At 38.2% G+C, this 24,503-nt stretch overlaps 1 protein-coding gene across 2 annotated transcripts in view; it reads right to left on the bottom strand.

The window, feature by feature from the left end:
- Positions 1-566: 566 nt before the first annotated feature.
- Positions 567-24,503, bottom strand: part of CNIH3 (cornichon family AMPA receptor auxiliary protein 3) — a 48,835-nt gene continuing 24,898 nt past the window's right edge. Inside the window, exons 2-6 of one of the 2 annotated variants that reach the window (XM_081997294.1) lie at positions 23,104-23,172; positions 20,680-20,727; positions 5,678-5,790; positions 3,022-3,165; positions 567-1,025 (exon numbers count right to left, since the gene is read on the bottom strand). In XM_081997294.1, the coding sequence (XP_081853420.1) occupies positions 998-1,025; positions 3,022-3,165; positions 5,678-5,790; positions 20,680-20,727; positions 23,104-23,172 (402 nt within the window). In that variant the 3' untranslated portion in view covers positions 567-997. The remainder of the gene's footprint in view (positions 1,026-3,021; positions 3,166-5,677; positions 5,791-20,679; positions 20,728-23,103; positions 23,173-24,503) is intronic. The other variant, XM_081997295.1, reaches the window with a different exon arrangement.

Raw genomic sequence — 24,503 nt, 5'->3', positions numbered from 1 at the left:
AAACTTTAAAATTATAAAAACTGAACATCTTTCAACACGAACCTCATACAAGACAAAAACATTTTGTATATTTGTTTCAGCTTAAATTTGACAGCAGAAATAAAGCTGCAAAACAGAATTACAGACCACAATTAGCTGGTCCAGTATTTTGTTATCCAGCATTGTCATGAATGTAATATCTATGTTACAGTCCTCCTTAATATATGTAGCTTTTACTTTTTTTTTTTTTTGCAGAGGAACACTATTCTGATAAGTGCTTGGCATGATTAGGTCAAACCCAATGTATTTATATATATCACTGTGTTAATTGGTGCATCACAAATGAACTACAGACATATACTGGAAGTTCACCTACAGGAACAGCATATCATTAGAAAACAGAACACTGCAACTGCAGCTTCCATTGTTATTGTTGTTATGGGTGAAAAAGAAAACACTGAAGCAATTCCACAAGATCAAACATCCCTGTTTGCTAGTGTCATGTGAACATCCCTGCAGAACAGTCACACGTCTTAGCTGAACTCCAGTCGGTGCTCATTTTCAGAACGTGTTGTATAGCTGTTGCTTCTGTGCAAGATGATCTTGCCCTCCGCTTGCTCAGTCCAGAACAGTCATTACGAAAAGAAATTTTGCTCCCTGGAAGACAGTAGGGACTATAGTTTATAATGAATCCACTAAACCAAGCTGCATTATCCCTGGAGAGGTGAATAGTTGTGTAACTTGGCCCACCTTGTTGCATGCTTTTTTGGTTTTGTTTGGGTTTTGAAAATCATTTACTGCAACACATTGAGAAACAGGAGATAAACGTAGTTAACAGCCATTCTCCCATGGTGTTCTGCTGCTTCTTGCTGGGTGTCTCTTTCATGTACTCTATTTACTTCTTGGGTTCAAAGTTTTCCTTTTTTGCCTTTTTTTTTTTTAATCATGCATCACTTGGCTCACTCGTCCTTGCACCTCCAGCCTTTGTTGTTTTCAGTCATTAATGATGATCTTTCAGTTAAGAGCTCACCAAAGTGTAGATCATGCTGAATGTAAAAGAAAGACACAATATGAAAGTATCCTTTTGAAGCATACAGAGCACTTTGATTTTTATAACCCTTTACTGTCTGTTCCTCAGGTCTGGCTGTAATGGCCTGTACTTTCCTTTGCATTTTTTCTATCTCTCTAAAGCATCTTAATTATGGTGTATTCAAGACAGGTATCAAAAAGAACTCAAGAAATAACAAATTCATTATCGACATCCTACTGCACCGCAAGCTGTGTTTGAGCTTATTACAGTGCAGTCTGATGTCTGAATTTGAACAGTGAAAAAACAAAACCATTTTGCTTTAGAGTGTTTGATCTTTAAAATTTCAACCAGCAATTCTTGGCAAGGCAGGGAAGGTTTCCCATGAAACTGCATTATTTTGTTTCCTTTGGGAAAAACTCCATGCAGTAGAAGAAACATAAAATGCAGACACCAGCTGGAGTGAATCCATACATATTAAATGCAACTTCGAAAAGCAAAGAAATCGCAGTGTATTGCCATGGCTCCATTTTACTGCAATTCTAATTCTGACAATAGCTAGGAATGTGCAGCAAAATTGAATGTAATTAATACTATTTTATTTAGCACCAGGCAGTGGATTTTGGCTTATGGCCACATTTTAGAATGAAGAAAGCAAGGCTCAGAGGAAGCTGCAGAACAGTAGAATCCCAGCAGAAATGCTAGACCACATTGCATAGCTGACTTTGACAGGGTCTTTTAGCCAACACAAAAATGTGCAGTTGAAAATGCTTCTTTCTCCATCCAGGCCTTGTCATCTCTCCTTGCACTACCAACAGAGCTTGCCTAGCATAACTACCATGCCTTCCACTCTCACCCCTGTGAAGAGGACAGGCAAATGCAGAGAGCTACTGGATGATAAACTCCTACTCAGATTCTCATGCCCCATCCATCTCAATGTAAGTTAGGCACCGACCAGCTTCTGTCAGTCTGGGCCCTTCTACTTTCTCTCTCTCATGTATGCAGACACAGGCACATCCACACACACGGACAGAAAACTTTGTTGTCGATAGTATTTAAAAGTAATATTGAGAAACAACTGCAGCAATGACTCCTCAAAATATGGGGAACAATAGAACAGATGACGGACCAGTGATCACAGGAGAAATAACATTTATCTTCTTCACCAGTGTACAAACCTGCCCTACAGAGGGATCCCTGCATGCAAGACTGGCTTGAAGAGGCACTTTATGCGAATATATTATAGAAGAAGGAAAAAAGAAAGGCATCATAAAACAACACTTGCATTTAAAGTGTGTTAGCCTTTGTTGTCAAGTAGTTTTATGCTGTGATTACAGGGGTGACTAAAAGCACAGGGATTTTGCCCAGGCCTCACCTTAAATATGATCCTCACATATTCTTGCACTGGGCATTTGTGACTGGGCACTAAGGACATCTGACAGCTGAAAGGGGCAGGGGTGACAACATACAACTGGGGTACACATCTTCAAGAAAGTACTTAAATTAGGGGTTTAGACCATGCACAGGCTTACCCTGTCATGAAAGGGAGGCTGTAGGAATGACTACAGGCATGGTGCACCCCGTGTTCCTAGCCACCATCTACCTACCCATTTACTTACCACCTTGAGCATCACCACACCAGCAGATGTAGTATTTTTCTTATAATTCTCTTGAATCACAGGACCATTATAATTTTTATTTGATGTAAAGTCTTTATCGTAACATTTGCTATTTCACCCATCCTAGGAGACTATGCAGAGGAGCAAAAATTTTTTCATTGAGTTGGCCCTGGGGCCTGGCTCAGGCCTTAGATAAACACTTAATATCCTGTACTGAGGTGTCAGCAGATATAAGCACATGCTACTGTAAGTGGGCATGCTTCCCTGAATTAAGATCAGAAGCAAGTTTTATAAGACTAAGGAAATAAGCCAATTGGTTCCAGTCATTCCTAAATACAATTTCACATGTCAAATGAAAGGCAGCTACTATTTCCTTAGTGAAATGACCAGACTTACCAGTACAGATAGTAGAAGAAGGAAAGGAGATAGAAAGCTAGCTTACACCAGGCCTCTTTTTGACAGTAACTCAAGGTATCTGCATTCATGACTGCAGGTGGATCATATGCTAGCTCTGAACTATCTGCTGGGCAACGAAAATACCTGAAAGAGCAGAAGACATCTGGAATGACTCTGTAATATTCTGTATTAAATATGTTCAGATATCCACTCTCCTGATCACCAGCTCAGAAGACAACCATCTTCCATGATACAGGAGGAATTTTCTTCTATTTTTCAAGCCTTTATTTCCAGACATTGTTAAAATCAGAACGCTAGCCTAAGCAGACCGTTCTTACAGAACCAAGCAAATAACGAATGTGGACTTTCTGTGTTCTAGTAATTCTTTAGATTGAAACATTACCCCTTCCTATATAGTTATTTCTGGCTTACTCACTAGTAACTTACATATTGTGAGTGACAATATGTGATGGCTTGTGATCACAGCATGGAGAAAGGATTACTGGGCTTTAACTGCATCTACACAAACTGATTTCAGGCATGATGAAAGGTGACAGTCTCAATCAACTGATAGCTCAGTTCCTTCAACTCTGAAAAGGAAAAAAGTCACTATGGAGCAGTAAGAGCTGGCTGATTAATGTTTTCTACACATAGCACTGCTCAAAAATTTATCATCCAAATAATTTTAATTGGAAAATGTTTTTTATTCTTACACAGGAGAAATTTCTAATTATTCTCAGCAATGACTGGATCCTGACAAAAGAACATTTTTTGGCAAAGGAGCTTTTGTCTTGGCTACTTAGCAGTGAAAAGCAAAAGCAACCCAAAAAAGAAACCCTCAAAGTTAATGAACTGCTTCAAGATCAGCAGGTATCAGATGAAATATTGTTATTTCTGTTGCTTTGAAATAGTAACGTAAACACTGAAGATTGCTGGGATAAACAGGCAGACAGATATATAGCTACAAAAACCCCAAAGAAGTGACCAGCAGCAAACTCTGAAAGTAAATGTTCTTATAAGAACCTTGCCTTCCTCCCCTCCAATATTAGTCACAGCCACTTACAATCTCTAATAATACAACAAATTCTTTCACAAAGACCACAGGTGAAACCTTGCTTAATTATCTTCATTGGGCTGAAGATGCTACAGAGTATCTTCCCATGGTTTCGTGCAGAACTTTACACAATGAACCCAAAACTGTCTGTGGTTAAACCAGCTTAAACTGGTTAAACTAAATTACAGAGTAATTATAGCAATGCATATATAGAACCATGGAAACAAAGACAATCAAAAGATCTCTCCGAAGGTTGATATCATTATTTAGGGTCTGACCATTTTCACCTTGGACATAAAATACAATTTTAATTTATTTTTAAACTTTTAAAGCCACTATTATTGCCACACCTTGGTTGTTAACCCTTAGTAAAACAGCACCATAAAAAATTATTATTGTTATTGCACCCAACCAATAGGGAGAAATGCACTCATAGCTTCACTCCATTTAGCTTTCTGAGAACTATACTGGTACTCTAAATTCTGAGTAACACACTTTGTCATATAACTCTGCATTACCACCAAGCTTTTGCAGAAAATAGTGTTAAAAAGCTACTACTTCTCAGTTCCTGGCTGAGATAATGATTTTTACTTCTTTACAGAATTATTCTCCAAGCTACTTCACAACAGGAGCTATCTGCTGCCATATGTATCTTTGTAACGCAAAGAGACCCTGACAGACAAAAATCATCTGTGCTTTTACAAATATTGTGGAAATGCAAAACTATTGAAGACTCCAGACTGACAACTGCAAAAACTGATGTCTCTCAGTTATCTTCAGAGGCAACAGCAGGCTCATCCTCCACTAGAATGCACAGAAAGATGCAACAGCAGCTGCTTACACTGCCTGTCCAGAAAACATTACAGCTGCTCAACAGCAGGTCTTATATGATCAACTCTGAAAACCCCTCAGTGAATATAAACACATAGCAGAGATCCAGAGGGGAAACGGTCCCCACCTTTTCAGGTGGGCAGGGTGAAGACAACAGCTCTGCATCTACTGTAATACCTACTCCAAGAGTCTTTAAGAGAGACTTCTCTTGCAGACCAGAAATTATCTACTGTACAGCAAGAAACAGCTTACTGTATACTGCAAAAAAAGCATAAACCTGCCAAAGAAGATGAGAAGCAAAATTCTGTCAACCTGCCCAGTCTCTACTTCACAACTCTAATGGAAAGGTTTCCTCCCTAGGGCAGAACGAATAGTCCAAGATCTTTCAGATCTGAACAGCCTCACAAGAACTGCCTCACAACTCCCTGTCTGTGAAGTATTTAGAGCCTCACCAAGCCCCACTTTCAGATTCCAGCTTATTTCATTTCCAAGTTTTCATTCAGTTGTGATGAGTGCATCCTGACACCCTCTGGAATATTCATCTAAGTTAGTAACTGAAAGCCACATTTACATTGTGGGTTTTTTTTACCTATCCTAAATGATCATGAAAAATATTTACTTCTTCTCTGGAAACATAAGTTTCAGCTGCTTCTAGGCAGAAGATATTCTGCCATACTCCTAACACCGCACTTCACACTTCATACAATCTGCATGTGTGCCGAGTTGGCAAATAAGGCTAACAAGCAGTCCGCATATAAAAGATGGGCTTACCTCCAGAAGTGATAAAAAAGCAAAGGAACATTTAACCCCAGTGTGAGCCACTCTTGAGCACACAAAAACATTATGCAGAAAAGACTATGGATAGAGTACTCCGGCAACACCAGCTAAAAAGAAAGGAACAGAAATAACAGATGTCAGTAAAATACCTCTCTGATTTTAGTTACCTAAGCAGTTTTTCAGAAAACAAACCATCTCTGCAAGTCTCCTGTGTGTCTGTGTGTGTCCCTAGGCATACCTCAGTTGACAGATGGCTTGGCTATGACCAATAAGCACAAGATGCAGTGCCAGGTTTGTCCAGGTTCTAACCAGGGCTGTACTCCAGGGGCTTGTTGAGAGGCATGGGACAAATCACTGTCTTAGCTGGTGCTCCAGATTTCTGTCTACAAAACGTAGATTATATTACTGCCTGCCTCACTGTAGCATTGTGAGACTAAATAAATGTCTGTAAAAGAGTTCTTTTACAGAACTAAGTTTCATTACTGTGCATTCAGAAAGGAAATAACAAAGCTATTACTGAAGTGTCACTTCTATATCGGAGGAGCATCCCTGGAAAAATAAAAGGCTGCTTCTACCATTTTGATACGTTATATACACCCTAAAGAGATCAAATCCATTACTAAGTCAATGTTGCGAGCTAAAACCTGCTAAGACAGGAAACTCACTTCCTTAGTAAATCCATGGCTCCCCACACTACTTGTTTCAGACCCAAGATGATTCTATTAAAAGAGAAAGTGAGTGGGCAGCTGGCAGAAGCAGAAATTTATGTGATGTTGATTCAGAGCAGTTATTTCTAAAGGCATGTTGCTTTTTTCACTGCTTTCCCATTTCTTAGCTGGCTTTCTTCTCTTGTTTTCTTCCAATGCCTTTCCTCAGAAATCTCTATTTCTTGTCTTCATTCAAGTCATAGAAGAAATTGATTTCCAGCAGTACATACTTCTCAAAGCTAGACAATCCCATAAACAGTTAATCTGCATCCCTTGCTGCATCTTAGAGCTACATCAACCGAAGTTCCATCACAAAAAGCATTTGAGGGACTTCTTTTGGTGTAAATCTATTTTAGCCTGTCAAATAATTAAAGTGAGCCCTTTTTTTTAAAACAGTGTAAAACCTACTGTACAGCTATTCCCAATGCCCACCTATTCCCATACAGCTGTGTTGGAATGGATTCCATCTTCTTGGTTCTAGGAGTCTTTCCACCTCACATGGAACATAATTTTTTACTTTCTTTTAACTTCACTACCTTAAGTAGTTAACACATTTGGATATTTCTGTGTCTATGCCTTCAATTTAAACATTCTCAAAAGCTTATCTTATATGGATGACAAATCGTAATACAACTACATAGTTCAGATTCCAGATGGTAGTTATTTATCACTGCTGGATTTTTTTTTTTATTTTTAGAATGTGATTTACAACATCACTATAACCTTTCCCCAAAGAATGATTCATCTTCATCACAAATTGCAGACAAGAAAGGTCTTCACATCTACCCACAAAACATGACAACTTAGAAGCATATTACATTCATTATCACATATTTGATTCCCGATTCCAACACAACCCATAAATTTAGCAAGAGCACAACCCTGGTGCCTGATCAGTGGGGCTGGCTGGTAATAACAGGGAAGGAAACCCATGGTGAAAATTTATGCAGAGCTTAAAAAACAAAATAAAACAAAAAATCTGCTGTGAAGCTAGAAAGGAAACAAAGGAAGCAGTGGACTCTCGGGAGAAACAGACTCACTTTCCAGTCACAGTTTCTGGTGTAAATTAAATCTACCTATGCTTTTGATAGAACAACAAATGGGTTAGAGTGATATTTTCCTATGGACATAAATAAATAAAGGATTTATTTATGTCCATAGGAACATAAATATGTTGATCACAGTTTCTGAAAAGAATTCATGCAAAGAAGCAAAGCCCAGCCTGCAAAGCCAACTACAGTTTATATTCAGGCAATCTACCTAAGAGACCAAATCTAAAAGGAGGGGAGAGAACTGAAAGCATAATGTGTAAAAAGGCACTAACAGCAAGGCTTGTGATGAAAAGTAAACTGAATAGCTGAGTAACTAAAAAACCAACACTGCCTCAGTTCTTGGCTGAAAGAATCATCCTTCAGTTTGAAACAATATCCTCTGAAACCAATGGAAACATTCAATCAACTTTAGCAAACACCGGATCTGGCTCCTGGAGAGAAGAAAGCTGGTTGAGAAACAAGCTGCAGTCAATCCTTGTTGTTCCTGCTGAGGTAGTCAGCTGCAGTAGTAACTTTTGTGATAGACAGCTGTGCAATAGGAATTATACTACTGTCTTTAATTTCTGGGAGAGCATATGAAGCTGTCAGACGGTAAACGTGTTAGGATACAAACAGTATACTTCTATTTTGAACCAGGAACATCCACATTCAGGTAACGACCTCTGCTTTCTGACACAGCTCAAGATGCAATCTTGAGACGCTTACAGAACACAGAGTTGAAGGAGAAACTGGCAAAGCAGCACAAGTCTTAAGGGCTGCAACTTGGTCACTTTGAGTCCCAAGCATTACAAATTTATCACCAGAAATTCTGATGGCTGATATTTACCTGTGGAAAACCACAGGCAAGCTTGAAAAGGAAGCCAGCTTCTAGTCCAAAATGCTGCTAACCAGAAACACCTTTCACTATAACATAAGCAAGGGGAAGAATCTACTATACCTTTCTAAGTTTTGCTCCGATATGTGTATTTAAGTAAATACTCATATCAGTAAATATTAAAAATTCTTATTCACAATCCGTCATTTTCATTTATAATGTAAAATCCTAGGTAGGTATCATACTCTTATCACTACCATCTCACCATGAATATTCAATATATTCTCATACAAAGTAGTACATACATACATGCGCATGTAGATAGATTCTTCCCCTCTAATTCCAAAGAAAATAAGGTAGGCTTTACTGTGTATAGACAACAAAGGCATGGGAAAACAAGCACTGAAGCTAAGCACCTGTCAGCAGCTACTTTGTGTTTATAGGAATACAAAGACCTCTGTAGACCACAATTGCAGAAGGGCATCTCTCTGGAAGCTCAGTCCTAAATCATTTTATTCAGTTTCCTATTTCCTAAATATATTCTGTTGTTCTTAGAGAAAAGATAAGCCCATCTTTTTCTCTCAGTACTTCTTCTCCTTATTCTGTTTATTAGATATGGATACCTCCTTCTCAAATGCAATTTTGCTTTTACAGAACATTGTACCATTTTTACACGGAATTGACTCTTACGGTTTGTCTCACCAGTGAACAGGGCACATAAAACACTTCACAGAAACCAGAACTGGGAAGATATTATAGCAGATAGAATAATCTCCCCTCATCAGTGGCATTAGATTCTCATGCTTAGAAAATCAACTGTTACAAGTGAATCAAACTGTTCTCCTACTGTTAAGCCACTGAAACGTCAAGACCTCGTGTTTCTTTCCAGCACTTTGCATAGGACCAATACTCCCAAGTGTTACACAATAATAGTAATTCTCACTGAATTCCTGGTTCTTCCCCCAAAAGACTCTGAGTCTGCAGCAGCCTTCGTCTGTGCACGCCAGCCTCCGTACTGTAACCACAAATTTCGCACCGTACCATGAAATTGCAAGCCATTAGACACTCTACCCTTCCCATGGTTTCTGAGAGTCTTCATTACGCTGCTGAGGCTGAGACAACTTCCCTTCTTAATGCCTGCCTTCTCCTCCCACAAATGTCACGAAAAAACCTGAAGAGAAGTGGAAACTGAATCTCCTTCATGTAACTTAAGAGCTCGGGTGGAACCTTAAGAACCTGTGTGGAAACAAGTTGTGCACCTTACAAACACACAAGCCCTTTTCCATCCACCTAAGAGCAACAAGAAACTGAAAACACCATGCATGTATGGAATCCAGGGCTCCAGTGCCCCAAATTAGGCCTGACCTAAGTGCATGCTGCTTTATCACAGAGGTGAATGCTGCTGCACCTAATTCCACTGACGGGTGGATGCAGCTTGTCACTATGGTGCTCACTTTGCTGCTTTTTCCCACAATATCCCTTGCTAAGTGACATGTAGAGTTTTTTCTCATTGGTAGCAGGGAAAGAGGGGATGAGCATGTACCCAAGGTTTTCAGAACACAAGAGTTATTTTAATTACACTTTAAAGGTCATCATAACAGAGCTTGCCAGAGCTAACCTGGGTTACTGAGGTGTATCAGCTGCTGAATTAAAGACGTTGCAAGACCAAAGGGAGACAATCACTTAATGACTCTGAAATTCTGCTAACTGAACAACATAGACCACATAATTCAGAAACGTAGTGCAAGCAAACAAAAAAAAAAAAAGCAGAAACACACAGAAAAATAGTAGTAGTATTGTGCATTAGCCCAGACCAGGCACATAGATGGAATGTATGTACATTGAAACAAATATATCACACCTGTTTGCTTCTGCTGTTGCACAAAACAAAGCAGGGTCAACTGTGTGTAACCTAAATACACAGACCATACTTCTTAACATTTGCAACAGTTTTAAACATACTGCTTCCTTTGTTCAAACACATGAAACACATTAAACTTACTGTTGAAAGTCAAGAAGGCTTCCCACTTACATTTTCTAGTGCATCTTTCTAATCTATTTGAGATTATTTGAGTTGCTTGACCTCCAAAATCTCCTCTGAAAGGCTACCCTAGAGCCCAATACAGTGCTGTCACAGTAAATATACTGAGGTTTTCAGTCCAAATTTTCAGGTTCAATTTCTTTCAATTCTCCTGTTAAAATCCATGCTTGCTTGTGTCTCGCCAAGCTCTGTTCTCTAGTCGCTTGTAGCAATCACTTAGAAATTCAGTTGCCTAGAAAAATGTTATAACACAAACCTATAACCAAAGCATTTTAAGTAATTCTAAACCACATTATGCAAACCTCTGGAAGTATTTAGCAGTTTGCTACACTGACGTACGCAACCAACTGAAAAGAAAATCGCTGGAAAATGGACTCCAGATCATCAAAAGCACACCCCGCCGCTGAACCTATTAAGTTCACACATACAGCTTTACGTTTTATCTGGGGGAGAGCAATGGTGCATGTATGCAAGACTCAATGTTATGGACCAAATGCAGAGCACAAACAGAACAAAGGGTATGACATCTGTGTTTTCACGCCTCCGCCTTTCTAGATCACCATGAAGTGAAGCAGCAGAAAGCCAATGCTTTGTAAAGGTAATTTCATTATTCTAATGCACAATTGGAATTTCTTTAAACAGTATTAAGTAGATGTGAACGTAAGTCACTCCACAGCACAAATACCAGACAATGAAATAAAAAACACGAAGAACCTAATTGCCACTCTCACAAAGCACTCTATATCCGTCTGTAACACAGTAGCAGATCTAATATTGCAATACCAGATTTCTGGATGCTCTTTCCATCTCAGCTACTACACATGTCGATATTTAGGCCTATCGTTTCACTTCACATTGTCTCATTTTTGTCTTCCGTAACATGGGGATAATTATATTTAAAATCTATATATTCCACTGGAGCTGTTTATGACTAGAATACTTAAGCTTTGTCAAAACACAAATAATAGCTTTAGCGAGAGTGACAGAGGAAAATCAGTTCTTTATGGGACATTCATCAAGAACGCTTATTTCTGTATTGCATAGCCTATGGGAGGTCATAACAGCCAACAGGTAAAGAGGTTATGAAACGGATTTTTAAAAAAAGACTTCTCCACTGTAAGGCCTGCAGGACACCAGCACGAATCAAAAAGCGCCCCGTCCTTGGAAGGCACGTCATTAAGGCAGATGTGCTGTGATCTTACAAGCGTTACCTCCTCTGTTAACTGTTCTTTTCCACCCAGCAGGAATCAGGAGGTATCTTCACAACCTTTCTTTTTTTAACCTTAATTCAGAACTGGTAACAGAAGCTGGGTTAGCAACCCTGGAGTGCAAACTTCTCTAATTTTTACAACACTGACATGAAATAGGGTAACAAACGCTTTCTTGCCCTACCTCACTATTGTGTTTCAGACACCACCAGCCAGGAAACCCTGCAGCTGGGTTATTCCAAAAGCTCATGCTGTCTTTGCTCGCCCAAAACTGGTGAGAATGACAATTACTACCACAGCTGTTTGTTAGGATCTAGAAAACCAGCCCCTCATTTTCACAGGCAGGTCTATGAATGCAGAAGTCCCAGTGATCATTAAACTGAAGTTCAGCCATCTGCACGGCACAGGAAGGGCCCTCAGGCTTTCTCCTGGGGGTCTGCCCAAGATTGACAGTTTCATAAATGTTGAAAACTAAGTGTTCGCTAAAGGGCTGTTACCGTATCTGGTGTGTAAAGACTGTCAGTCTGAGGAAGCACAGATTTGGTACAGTGCCGATATGGTAAAGACAATCCCTGCCCTGCTATTCTAACAGCTTTATTGAAAACATCAGCATCTAAATGCAAGGCAGGACATTTAACTCCCAGCAGAAACTATTTTCATCCATATAACAGATATGATGTAAAATCATTGCACTCTATTTTTAGGTATTATATTGCTTTGCTTTTTGTAATTGCATAGAGGCTTTATAGGGTCTGATCCTGACTTAAATCCACAGTGAACATTCTGCTAAACATGACAGTGACATTTTATTTAACCTCAATTTCCTTAGTTTTATTAAAATGCAAATATTTACTTTGTCGCATACCAAATTACAGCAAATACAGTCCATTAGCAAGTCAAATTTTGCTAGTATCTTCAACACAGCTCTGAGGAACAGATGCATAAATTACATTACCCCAAGCAGCGGAGAAGTGCACTGCTCTCAGGAGTACATTACAGGCAACAGTTACTCAGAAACTGATTTTTGCTGCATCATCAGCCTTATTCTACCGTTACGTGTGATGTTCTGATACTGTAAGGACATATGCTTACATATCCTCACGAATATGGGTATATTCTTCTCTGGAAGAAGCTGAATTGTAAAGCAAGAGGTTGTCTATTACAGGGTGATACTTTGTTTGCCACTTTGATTACTGAATAAACACTTAAAAGATGAGATTAACAGCAAAATAGAGTTAGTTAACTGGAAAGTTTTGTACGTAAATATTTTCATGAGTAATATTATGAATAACAATATGCATCTCCCTTCAAAGGATACTTCCATTTCCATCAGGCATCACACTGGCAAATTTACTTCCTCCCCGGAATAAAAACGGGGTAAGGACCGAAGAGTTTTGTAATGTTTCCCCTTACGACCTACCCCTGCTCTGACCACCTGTGCAGGCACAGCAGAATATATCTTTTCATTATCCTTAGGTAAGCACACAGACATCCTTAGGTAATGATTGCTATTGTTATGTTCTAATTTCTGAAAAGTGCTGAATTCAGGAACTTGAAAATTTGACTAAAAATAGTGCTGGCACAATGCACATAATAAATGGGTGTCAGTAGTGAATCAATTGCCTGCCAGAAATACTGTATTTCCTCTAAATTCTTAAGTCCTAATCCTAAGGACTTTCTTTCCAGCTACAGTACTGTATACAAGGAAAGGATGAAAGTGATTATGTTCACTACTTTTACTGCAATAGTAATGCCTTTCTGATAAATATGAATCCAATATATTCACACTAAAAGTGTGAAGAAGAGATGCACTATCTCTTGTGAAGCAACGTTTATGGGATTATTTGTGCATAAAGTATAAATACTGCCAGCGCTTTGGTTCCAGTAATACTGTCAGTTCTGCAAAACTGTCAAATAAGTACCATGTCAAGTTCCACTCTTTCTGATGAAATTAAAACTATATGGGTGCCTAAAAGACTGACTGAATTGGCACACCCCCATTTTATCCCATTCCACACTTCATAGATGATAAATGTAATGAAAGAGTAGGCAGAAAAGACTTAAGAAAGGGAAGGAGAGAGGCTTTCAGATGATCTGCAGCGGATTTCCTATCGGAGTGCAAAAGAGGAAAAGGTAGCTCAGCAACAAAGGCACTGAAGGCCTAAGTTTTGTCTATACTGTAAATTTATTGCAAGACTCGGGGAAAATCATTACATCCCTTACGTTTCCATGCACATGTTTGCATGTTTCCACATGCAAACAAAATCTCTATCACCAGGTGTGAACCACTATCAATGTGTTAACTCCATTCTCTGTTAGGCAAGCTGCAGAAAACAACTAAACCAACACAGACCTAATGGAAGTGTACAGTACTTCAGTTAAAAATATTTTCATTAGTCTTCCCATATCCCCACTTCCCCTGTTAAGCTACATTCTTCTTTCTTTCACCTGTACAACCTAAGAACAGCCTCGCTGTTTACATGAGCAGCAGATTTAAAATTTATCTCACGACTCTTTTGACTAACAAGAGATGCTGTACCAAAATTGGCTAAAAATAACTCATCCATAAGTCATGATTTCCATGAACTAAAAATTGTGTATGAATACATTTTTGACTAACTTCTAATTTTTTCTTTAGAGTGTAAAAATTACTCATTCCTACTACTAGAATACCTTGTCAGAGCCACTCTGAAGGCTAGAAGAAAGTTGGCTTTATAATCTAATAGCAGTTCAGCAGTATCTTTCAAATAAGGACCGAGTACTGAAATACACACCAGTTTTATGTCTCTCACACATGCTCAGTCTAATGTACTTTAAAAAGTCTGAGGTCACTTCAAACAACAGAGACCTTAAATGAATTTAGTTTTATGAAAGAAGTTGTATTGACAGTCCAAGTTCTAACTGACAGAATCTGTACCACATGGCAAGCTTACATCCTACAAAATCTGCAGATCTAATTAATGCTTTAGAAACAGCAATATTCTTTATTCCAGTGCCTGCATGCAAACTCTAGAATTTCTTCTGAGGCAGCTTAGGAGCTAATTTGTTCATATGTATAGAAGGGTGTAGCTCATACTCACTGTGATGTTGACAGAGATCTACCTCATCATATTGTCTATGTTTATTAGTATTTCTGCAGAGCAAGTCTCTAAGCATATGACACAATTTTACTCCCAATGGTCAACAATCAGAGCACAGCAGTTTGACTCTGATTCCAGACTGGGCTGGATTTGAACAGCTGCTGTAGAGATTAAAGACTATTAACTCAATGAACCATCAGACCCCGCAAAACCAGCACACAAATTTTTAGCTTCAATTAAAAAGATTCAAACTATGCCTGCTAACAAGAAAACTAAATAGCTCTTTGAAAACAAGATTTCTATCACCAGATCCGTTGAACAACCTTTTCTTTCCTGTTGTGTACTTGTCTTGTGAGTGTAAACAAATGCTCTTCATATTTATTACTATGTGTTTTTTGTAGCACCTGGAACAATAAGGCTTTATTCTTTATCTGAGTCTGGAAGCATTGCTGTAACACAAACACTGCTGAAAACATAACAGAAAAGGAGAGCCAAGTCCTGCTGAAATGAATCTTTGGCTGAAGCACAACAGGGCCTTTAAAAGATCAAAGCATCCAACTAAGGAAATGAAAAAAGAATGCAATATTCAAACAGTGGCAAAACATAAGACAGTAGAATAGCCACCTAATCACAACAAAAGCAGATCTTCTTCTGTATTATATTTTCTTCCAGAAAGAAGACTAACAGAACACCCTGAAACTACCCTTTTGAATTTACTGGAGACACCTTTAAGAGTTTTCTTATGATAAATGTTAATTCAGAATATCACTGTAGTCTCAATAACAGAATATATGTTTAAACCTCTAAAAAAAGGATTATTGAATGACTGTTTCACATTAATATTGTTTTTCAGGACAGTTAGTAAAAAGTTCACCCCTTGATAAAACCAGAGAAGAAACTGTGATCTGATCAAAGGCACCCTGACTTCTTGGAAATATGTACCAGCCACCTTCCTTCATGACACAGTCCTCTCCCAGTAATGGCCAGACCCAAAGGGAAGAAAATTATGATTTTCCAAGGAGTAAAGCATTACGAGCTCAAGTGAAGTGCTATGAAGGCATGTGCTGAATTGTCTCATCAAAAACTTGTATTTCTTCCCCTCATTCTATTGTGTTTTTTCCTGAGTTTCACTGGGAGTTTCTACACAAATTCAGACATACTTGGTCATGAACTCCAACAATGCACTACACAGTTTTTATCTAAATGATGTCTAAATTATAAGAGCTGCAAATGCAAATCTAAGTCCAGACCTATTCCACATGGGTGTACGCTTGAATATCAATATGTTTCTCATCTCAGAGCAATTAACAGAGATTGCTCCAATCTGTCAATGTCAAGGAGGGACTAAGAGCGCCCACAGAGGGCTGTCACAGCTGTTTTTGTTTGTTGTTGTTCAGTCTGAGATGAATGTCAAACTTGAAGTCAAACCCCTCCTAAATTTAGGGATGTTCAGAAAGCTTTTTGATATAAACCAACTCTGTTTTGAACAACTGAATTGCAGTTGCAGAAAAAAAAAGCATCTGAGATGATAAAAATAACTTAAAAAATGCATAGTATTTACTTAAATAATTTTATACACAGCAATGCCTGTTTGGGTACAAGCTTCTGTATTGCATGGAGTCAATACTTTGGAGACAAAGTATTGAACACCTGGGTACCTGCAGTATATTTTCCATATACATAATTCTATATTCATTCTTCAGAAGTTAACCACATTGTCTCTTGATTAGGGCTTGTGCTCCCAGTCAGCCAGTAGCAAGGGTCTCCTGACAGTTTTCCCACTGCCCAGATGATTTGTCGAGAGTCAGCAGTTTCATCATATTGATGAGATATGAAAAGAGAGAGCATTAGATACATCAAGAAATACAACATGTACTGAGAAACCAGTAACGATGATGAACTCTTTAGTCTCTAGTAAGAGTGGACAAAGTTCATGTGCTCCACCATTGTAACAATCACTGTTAATGGGAAAAATGTCACATGGTACCAATTTTTGTTCCCTTTGTGATCTTTGTTACAGCAGCAGTTTATCAGAACTCTGGAAACATCAGCCCCTTTGTCCTGCAAGGGGGAATACCATTGCTGTTTCCACAGTCCAAAAATACCTTATGACTGGACTAAAAATTCTGTTTTCCTCTCAGATAACACAAGCACCTAAACTTCAAAGACGAATTGCTGACTACCAGTTAGGAGGTGCTGAATATAATGCATATCACAAATCTGCTATGTATTTACCTGCAGACTTATCCCTCTAGTGTGGCTATGCTGCAACATTTTCTTTTTCTGTCAAGTGTAATTAAATGAGGAATTAAAACATCTTTACTGACGTTGGAAAAAATTTATAGCACTACAAAAGGTAAAACTATCGCTGCTATTCCCAGTTCTGCAACAAACTGTCTTATTGCTGTAGTTTCTGCCTATGAGATTTTTCAACCCCAGGAAGAAAGTATGATTCCTTCTTACACATGGATGGATACACACCACTTTAAAAAATCCTTGTGATTATACATCACATTTGCTAAATTTGCTTATATATCCTTACATTCAGCATTTTAATGAACCATGCTATAGGCTTACAGAAGTACTCTGCTAAAAGAATGTCACGTATCTATAAATTCCCAAATCCATGATGAAGCAATCAACTGACATATCCAGAAACACACACTTAGAATCCATCACATTATCTCAGGCTTCCCAGTGACTATGACTTCCCAGTGACATGAGAATGGAAGGAGTGATCATTGTAATGCTTTCTATTTTTCATTTTTTTCTCAATATATATCAATATAAAAAACAAATTTATCAAGAAGAAAAGAATATGATCAGTCAATTGAAATCAGCTACTGACACCCTCCAAAGGGGTACATCCACTGCAGCTGCTGCATGCAGAGAATGGTAGGAGCTACTGGTAGGTAAAGGTCTGGAACCTAACAAGGTCCAAGTACAAAAATTATTTCACATGGCAATTACACTAGTGCACATTGGTCAGTCTCCTTCATCCGAAATGAAATCATATGTCACATAATCATATCCTTAGAGAAACAAAGGCAATTTAGCAAAAAAGAGAGCACATATACAGACTCCACAGCATTCAGCAAAACTAGTGTACGTCCTATGCGAATCATGTAACACTTGTATGACATTGGTGGACGTTCAACAGTTTAATGAGCACACACATGAACCCATATATATACTATAAAGCCCACAAAACACATCACTGAATGAAATGAGATACCTGTATTCCAAGACAACCTCACTTTGTGCTGGCTTCAAAAAATAAGTACTTCCTCTCATTTACTTCAGGATAGAAGAGATTTGACCATGGCTATACAAAGTTCACAGTTTCTTTATACATAATCAGTCACGCTCCAGTAACCAGAAAACTTAGGCTGATCTAATTCTAATTCTATAGCACCATAAAAACATGGACCCATGTGCACATGCATGTACACATGCCAGCATCATATATAGCTGCTTCACATGATTCCTACTTGTTTTAATGATATAGAAACATTTTCCGCAAATCAAATGTCAGAAAGTGTCTGGCTGCAGAAGGATTACATCCTCCATTCTATTTTGGAAAATGGGAATAAGTTATACAATATCTGATGACATATCAAATACCTGGTCACATTTTTTTAATAATGTTCTCCAAGTATTTTGGAGATAAAACCAAAAATTCATCCTTAAGAAACTGTTTGCTCACTGGGATCAGATTTATATGACATATTGTATGCCCATTTAATAATTCCCAAGAACCCCTTCTAAAAACAGGATATAATGAAACTGAGCACACTTTTATAGCCCACCTATAACCTCTTTAAAAAACAGATTTACAGCAGATCGTAAGTATTAATTTCTAATGTCATAAATAGCAAGATATCACTGTTTTCAAAGCACTTTAAAAGAATTATCAGACTTCAGGACACAGGAAAACAGGTATGTTGTTGTTTCATACAAAGAGAAATAGATCTGAAGCCACACAATGTTATAATGAGGGATATATTTGGTGCTTGCTGAAAGCATCCTGCTGTTTTCCTGTATCTATATAGCTGGCACTCAATTCTTTACTATTTTTCCAGAATTTTCTCCAACAGTGAATCCTTTACACTACATAAGCTAAAGCTATTTTTAGTGATTGTCAGATTTGAAGACTTCAAATCTCTGTAGTTATTGCGCCTTCCTCTTCTTGCATGTAATCTATCAATTAAAACAAATGTTTCCCCAAAGAACTTTGAAGAAGAGGCTGAATTAACAAACTGTTTAAGTGAGTCAGAAGCAAGCCAATCCCTTATGAATACAGAGTCTGTAATTAGCCAAAATGCTCCATTTTGCTGTTCACAGTGAGGCTGAGGCTCAATAAAAATTAAACACTGATGCAGACAAGGCATTCCTATGGGGGTCATACATATTAATACATTACCACTCACCAGTTGCTTTACATCAAAAAAACTGCGACACAGCTTGAAATTGGCTGGCTACCTATTTGATAAAATGGAAAGCTATTGGTGATAAGTATTTTCTCTTATTTTCATATCTCTAGTGCCATAAACAGGCTAAGTACTTAAATGTGGCTCCTAACAGGCACATGCTCATAACAGTTCCAAACAGGTATATACGACTCAGGTTCCAACTGCCCAGAGAACACCACATCATAGATTCTGCATGTAGTCACAGTTCCACCTTTGGATCACCCCAAACCAATAATCCCTAGCACTGGCTTTCCCAAAACATCTAAGGATGAGGCCATCAGTTTCTTAAAAGCAGATCTGAATTTAGTTCTTCACTTGATTAGGACGCAGTCAGCAGTTCACACTTCAGTGACGACCTCTTTAAGCAAAAATGCAGGGTAATTTAGGTGGCTCCATTACTACTCTGCTGAAGGCAATTTATAGAAACTTTATATGATATATAGAGTAAAATACTTTGCAACTATGATTATTTTGACTTCAGTGGGACAGAGTCAGGAGTACAATGAGTGTTTATGAAAACCCTCTTTCAAGCTACAGATGAGTAACCCATGAATGTATCAATCCTACAATTTATCAGCTCCTTCAAACTCCTCAGAAACTGAGGCACTCAACACTCCTCTTGTGTCAAGTTAAAATAATTATATCGACTTCTCTATTCAGCCAATTAAAAACCATAAACATTAAATATGTAGCTAATAAAATGCTTAGTTTACTAAATTGTAAGACACTGTTCAAAAAAAGGGTATTTCTAAAGCCTATACTACAACAATATCATCAGTTGACAGGACTATGTCATGGTTTAAACGCAGGCAGCAACTAAGCACCATGCAGCCGCTTGCTCACTCTCCCCCTGGCGGGATGGGGGAGAGAATCACAAGGGAAAAAGTGAGAAAACTCATGAGTCGAGATAAAGACAGTTTAATAGGTTAAAAAAAAAAAAAAAAAAAGCTGCACACTCAAGCAAAGCAAAACAGGAATTCATTCACCACTTCCCGGGGGCAAGCAGGTATTCAGCCATCGCCAGGAAAGCAGGGCTCCATCATGCGTAATGGTTACTTGGGAAGACAAATACCATCACTCGGGACATCACCCCTTTCCTTCTTCTTCCCCCAGCTTTATATGCTGAGCATGATGTCATATGCATGGCATATCCCTTTGGTCAGTTGGGGTCAACTGCCCCGGCTGTGTCCCCTCCCAGCTTCTTGTGCACACCCACCCTGCTTGCTGGTGGGGTGGGGCGAGAGGCAGAAAAGGCCTTGACTCTGTGTAAGCATTGCTCAGCAGTAACGAAAACATCCCTGTGTTATCAACACTGTTTGCAGCACAAATCCAAAACACAGCCCTGTACTAGCTACTATGAAGAAAATTAACTCTATCCCAGCCAAAACTAGCACAGGCTATAAAAGCACCTCAAGCTGCAACTGCAAAACAATTCATTGCCTTCAAAAAGCATGTTCCAAAATGAATGGGCTGATGTTCTGAAGCTTCAATTTTTATCCAGAAATTCTCTATTAAGTTAACCTTCTATATGAGGATCATTGAAAGAGAAAATGAATGCACATTACCACTTATTGGCTTTAATTCTCACAAACTTCACAAATCCTAGGCTAGTTTATGCTCACCTTTCGCAGGAGGAAGCAAATACGTTCAATATTTCTCAGCCGCTCTCTCTGTCAAGAAAAAGTGGGAAAAAGATAGAAGATTAGCTGATGTTATGAATTAAAGACAGTATGTTACAATTACAATGGGTCAAGATCATAATTAATGGCTGCAGAAAAGCAACACGTTATTAATCTGAAATGATATTATTCACTTCTTACCTACTGCTTGCAAGCCAAATGATTTACCCATTTCAAATTCACAATAGGTTATTTTTTCATCTCTTACTGGGTGTGACAATATAAACTTGGGATTCAAGTCCGTGTTAGTCTTGAGACAAAAGCTGCAACTTCTTTTTAAGTCAGCATTTGTGGCTAAATCAAATGGTGTCAATGTATACCACTGAGACTTGGTCTTGCATCTTCAGGTACCCAACCTCTGGCTTCAAGGTAATTCTGAATGGGAAAAGCAACTACAAAGTTGGTAAGGCAGCCCTTCCTCTATCACTAAGAGGGAGACTGAGCAACATGTGATATTAGAATTTAATCCTTTAGTGAAGAATATCTGAAATACCCTAGATATGCCACTTTAAACAACAGATGCCTTCATAAATACTGAAAGTCACTGTAATAAAGTACTGTGAGTCAAAAGATGCTCTCAGCTTGATTCACTGAAGGAAGACAAATCAAAGACAGGTTTTCTTTTAAATGACTCATAATGAGAAATTCACTAGTAAAATAAGATTTCACTCTGCATAACCCCATCACTGGAGTTACTGTGAAAGATTCTAATGTTGGTTACACTGCAGAAGGCAGAGTGGTTTTTTTGTTCACAGAAGACTATCTGGTAACATTTTCATTTAGACATGGGAAAAAATATCCTGAACAATGTCTTTTTTAAAACAGATAATGTAATATACCAACATGAGAAGCCAACTCTCCCTAAGCTTTCTGCCTTTCAAACATTTTAAATTTGCTCCAAGTTTGAGGGTTTTTTCTATTCTCCAAAGAAATGTCTCTTTTCCATTCCTGTCCAGAAGTTTAAGCCATTTTAAAAAAAGTATCATTTTGGAAAGACAGCGAGACAGCAGCAGCTTCATAGTGAAATACTGTGCCTCTCTCTGGTGTCTGTGATATAAAAGAGATTCAGAAATTTTAGACTCACGGATGCAAACATGAGAATGGATGTGTGCAGATGTGCCTCTGAAGCTGCAGAAAGCTTTCTTGTCTTTAGCAGGAGGTTAAGTGGACAGGGAAAGATAATCCTCTCAATTCCCTTTAGAAGACATATGCCTAACTACAGCTGGCCTTGGAGAAGTGGGAAGTCTGTCTTTGAACTGTAGGTAATAGACTGTGAATTTGGTGCATACAAATACACGTTTTTGTGTGCAGTTCTCAATATGGGAAGTAAAAACAGATAAAGTAAATTAAAAAAATCAGATTACTTGAGTAAATTCAAAACTGGATTACTTCCATTGAAGTCCTCTATAGATTTCTTCATATAATTTTTTTCTTCTGTTCTCATTCCTTGCTTATGTGTTAGTGAACAGTAAACAAGCCTTATACGAAGATTCATGTAAAGATTATGCTTAAAAACATCTGTGGTCTAAGCAGTACTGCAAATCCTCTGCTGAGTTATAAAACAAGGTTAAATGGCAAAGTACTAGCTGCTGAATCTGGTTATCATTTGTAGGTAATTCAATAACTTGATACTCTACAGAGATCAAATTCAGCACCTGTCACAATCATTGTAATTCCCAGTGACATGACAGGGAGCCAAGTTCTGCTCTCAGTTATGGTGGTACAAATCTGATACATGTTTAACTGTAGTCAGCTAAATCACCCTAGATTACAGCTTTAAATAACAGAGGAATTTTCATATGCTTAAATCTGGGTTGCATTTGGGTTCATTAGGTAAAACTGAGTTTACAGTCCGAGAGGGATATTTAACCTTTTCCATAGCCGATGCAGCAGAATGTGTTATTTATTCTTAAAGCACAGGACAATTTAGAGCCCTTCCATGGGACAGAGAGGTCTAGAAATGCACCTCTTATCAAATCCCTTCAAGCTTTTGACTCATTGATACAGACAGTACGGGGGAAGGTGGTCATCCCATGCTTGAATGCAGAGAAAGCAAATTATTTCAAAAAGGAAAACTTGTGCCACAGAATGTAAAGATAACAAGAAAGCATCAGCATCACATTATATAGCCTTCAGTCTTTGAACTTCCAAATGATTTTCCTGCCTCCTTCAGCAAAAAGGAAAGCTATTAGCATAAAGAGTCGCCATCTGGCTTCCTAAAACTGGCTCAATAAATCAATTTTCCAAACTACAGTTGACTTCACAACAGACTCTACATTCATTTCCACACTCATACTTTCAATGACAGCTCGGTGCATCTCCCTTTCTTTAGTAGCTGTTGCTTAGCAAGCCGCTGATTGTACTCACTGCGTGGACTGGGTTGCACTGATCTATCGGGCTTTTGAAGTCTGTCCGAAGTTCATCAAAGGCAATTATCTGAAAAACAATTTTTTCAAATATTGTAATGAATGCTCAACCAAACACTTATTTTTCCTTTAGGGACTAGTTAGATGCGTCACCTCCCTTCTTCCCTTTCCAGAGAAAATATGGGAAACTAGCTTCCCCAACAGGCTCCTTTCAGAACTAACTAGTTAAAACAAAACATGGGATACTGCTACATATGACACCTAGAATCCATTAATCTGTCACTCTGTAAAAATCATATCTATAGCCTTTTCAGCATTGTTGCTTTCCAGATTTCTTCCCTCCCATCAGCTAGAATTCTCTTCTCACACTTCCAAATGATGTAAAACTATTTCACAAATGAATACATCTCCAGACTTGATGGAAGAAGTCATTAGCTGACTAAACCACAGAGATGCATCAGATATGCTATTCCAAGTTTAATACATACACAATAGCCCCTTTTTATTAGTTGTTAAACCTGCTTCAGCTATTAATTCTGAATTGGTATCAGCTTAATTATTATTAAGCCACTATTCATTATCAAGCAAACTCCTCAAAAGGTAAGCCACGCTAGAGCAAAACATGTGTTTTCGAACCTTACTTCAGACCTCATTAAGGGAGAGATGTCTTTTGCTCATGTCTTTTGGTTTCCTCCATTAACTGATGGATTGAGACACACTGGTAATTACTGCCTGCTTTTAAAGAACAGCAGATAAAAATGTCCATAAAAATAATAGTGTTTGATACTGCTTTCCCGGAAAGAAAACAACTGTAATAACCCCCATCATATTTCATTCAAAGAATTCAAAGCACGTTCTTTATTTTATGCTTGTATTCTAGTAATAACTTTTCATCTGCTTGCTTCACCCAAGGAATGAAAGCTCACTATGACAGGCACCACATAAACAGATGTTAAAACAATGATTCCTCTTCAGACAATTTACAACCCAGGAAAGTATTGGTACTCAATTAAAAAATTATAGAAGTACAAGGTAGCACTCAGGTAATTAGTATATGAGTGGAAGAACCATTCTATGATCTGTTACAGCATGCCTGCTACCTAGTTGTTCGAAAACTAACCAACTGGGTGCCAACACAGACCTGCTGTACAGTTAAAGAAACATTTATTTTACAGATATGGAATGGAGGAACAGAAATCCTGAAAAATGACCTATCCACGATTCATATCGTAATCTGGTGAGATGCTTGAGAATAAAACCTAGAACTACAATCCACAAGTCTAAGCACTACTTCACATCCCACTCTAATGTTGCATTCATCACACTGAAGTACACTTAACATCAAAAATGCGGCATTTTACAAGAGCACTCTACAGAATTCAATGTATTTAACTATGACAA

Source organism: Phaethon aethereus (assembly GCF_964289735.1).
Source record: "Phaethon aethereus genome assembly, chromosome: 3".
In the NCBI taxonomy this organism is placed as follows: domain Eukaryota; kingdom Metazoa; phylum Chordata; class Aves; order Phaethontiformes; family Phaethontidae; genus Phaethon; species Phaethon aethereus.
Note: the sequence above shows the minus strand (reverse complement) of the source record. Positions and strands in the feature narration are given on the sequence as shown.